At 45.4% G+C, this 1,905-nt stretch overlaps 1 protein-coding gene across 1 annotated transcript; it reads left to right on the top strand.

Annotated features, from left to right (window-relative positions):
* Positions 1-283: 283 nt before the first annotated feature.
* On the top strand, positions 284-1,075 carry LOC139247559 (probable G-protein coupled receptor 139; the record flags this gene model as incomplete). Its single annotated transcript, XM_070871669.1, has 1 exon — positions 284-1,075. A coding segment is annotated over exon 1 (792 nt), but the record flags the coding sequence as incomplete, so codon positions are not given.
* Between the last annotated feature and the right edge of the window lie 830 nt (positions 1,076-1,905).

Genomic DNA, 1,905 nt, shown 5'->3' with positions numbered 1-1,905 from the left:
TCGCTTTCGAGGGGCTGCCTACGATGCTGATGTTACATAAGCATTTGGCGGCTCATTGACTGAGGGATGGGTCGTCTGATTTAATGCTGATGACTGAATTTAGTTGGTGATTAACTTATCAATGATTGTTAATTATTTTAGTTTGGAGTCTATTCTTTGCTCCCAAATTAATGTTTAATTTACCTGTTTATTTCCCTGCCTGACAGTTAACATCCTGACGATTGTGATCCTGCCTCGTGGAAAGTGCGGTCTCTCCAGATGTGTCACTCGCTATCTGGTGGGCATGGCGGTGACGGATCTCCTGGTCATTATCCTCGACCTGATACTGAGACACATTCCGATTCTTTATCAGAAAGAGTTCCATTTCGTGCGGTTCTTCCACGTGTGTAATATTCACGCCGTCTTACTTCACGCAGCCACAGACTGTTCTGTCTGGTTCACCGTCAGTTTCACCTTTGATCGCTTTGTGGCCATTTGTTGCCAGAAGCTGAAAACTAAATATTGCACCGAGAGTACGGCGGCTGTGGTTCTGGGAACCGTGACTTTGCTGAGCGGGTTGAAGAACATTTTCTGGTATTTTATGTTGACACATTTCTATATACTTGAAAACATGCCCTGGTTTTGCTATATAACAGATGATGTTCTGAATTCACCGGTCTGGACAACAATCATATTCCTTCATTATATTCTCACCCCATGTGTCCCATTTGCTCTGATTCTGCTGCTCAATACTGTCACCGCCAGACATATTATATTAGCCAGCAGAGCCCGCAGGCAACTCCTGGGTGCCAGCAGTGGGGAGTGTCCCAATGACCCTGAGATGGCCAGCCGCAGGAATTCCATCATTTTACTGTTTGTTATCTCCGGCAATTTCATCCTGTTGTGGGCGGTGTTTATGGTGCATTCTATATGGACCCAGATGTACTTTTTGGGGTATGATTCTTTATATATACCTTTTTATGTAATGGACGTTGGAATAATGCTGCAGCTGCTGAGTTGCTGCACAAACACGGCAATTTATGCCGTGACCCAGACTAAGTTCAGACAGCAGTTGAAGAATGTAGGGAAATATCCCTTCACACTGATTCTGAAATTAATTAAACGATGAGAAGATGCAGAAACGTTCCTGCATCAGACTCCCTGTGTCCTGATATTGTGGGCGAGCTGCTCTCCCCGGCGTGGCCAGTCACACGCGTGAATAATAACACTCTCACTCACACACTGTCTACAACGGGCGCCCTATGAGGGGTCTGCAGTCCGGCTGAATCACCATCAGCATCATAGGCAGTCCCACGAAATATAGAAACATAGAAACATGGAACATAGGTGCAGGAGTAGGCCATCCAGGCTTCCGAGACTGCACCACCATTCAATAAGATCATGGCTGGTCATTCACCTCAGTACCCCGTTCCTGTTTTATCTCCATACCCCTTCATCCATCCGTAAGGGCCATATTTTGAATATATTTAACGAATTGGCATCAACAACTCTCTGTGGTAGTGAATTCCACAGGTTAACAACTCTCTGAGTGAAAAGGTTTATCCTCGTCTCGGTCCTAAATGGCTTATGCATTATCCTTAGACTGTGACCAGTAGTTTTGGACTTCCCCAATATCGGAAACATTCTTTTTGCATCTAAACTGTCCAGTCCCGTCAGAATTGTATATGTTTCTAAGAGGTTCCATCTCATTCATTTAAACTCCAGTGAATGCAGGCTCAGTGGATCCAATCTCTTCTCATTGGCCAGCCATGGCATCCCGGGAATCAGTCTGGTGAACCTTCGCTGCACTCTCTCAGTAGCAAGATCGTCCTTCCTCAGATTAGGACACCAAAACTGATCATAATAATCCAGGTGATGCCTCACCAAGGCCCTGTACAACTGCAGTAATACCTCCCTGCTCCAATA

This window comes from Pristiophorus japonicus, unplaced genomic scaffold (assembly GCF_044704955.1).
Source record: "Pristiophorus japonicus isolate sPriJap1 unplaced genomic scaffold, sPriJap1.hap1 HAP1_SCAFFOLD_2723, whole genome shotgun sequence".
NCBI lineage: Eukaryota > Metazoa > Chordata > Chondrichthyes > Pristiophoridae > Pristiophorus > Pristiophorus japonicus.
This window is presented reverse-complemented; position numbering and strand designations above follow the sequence as displayed.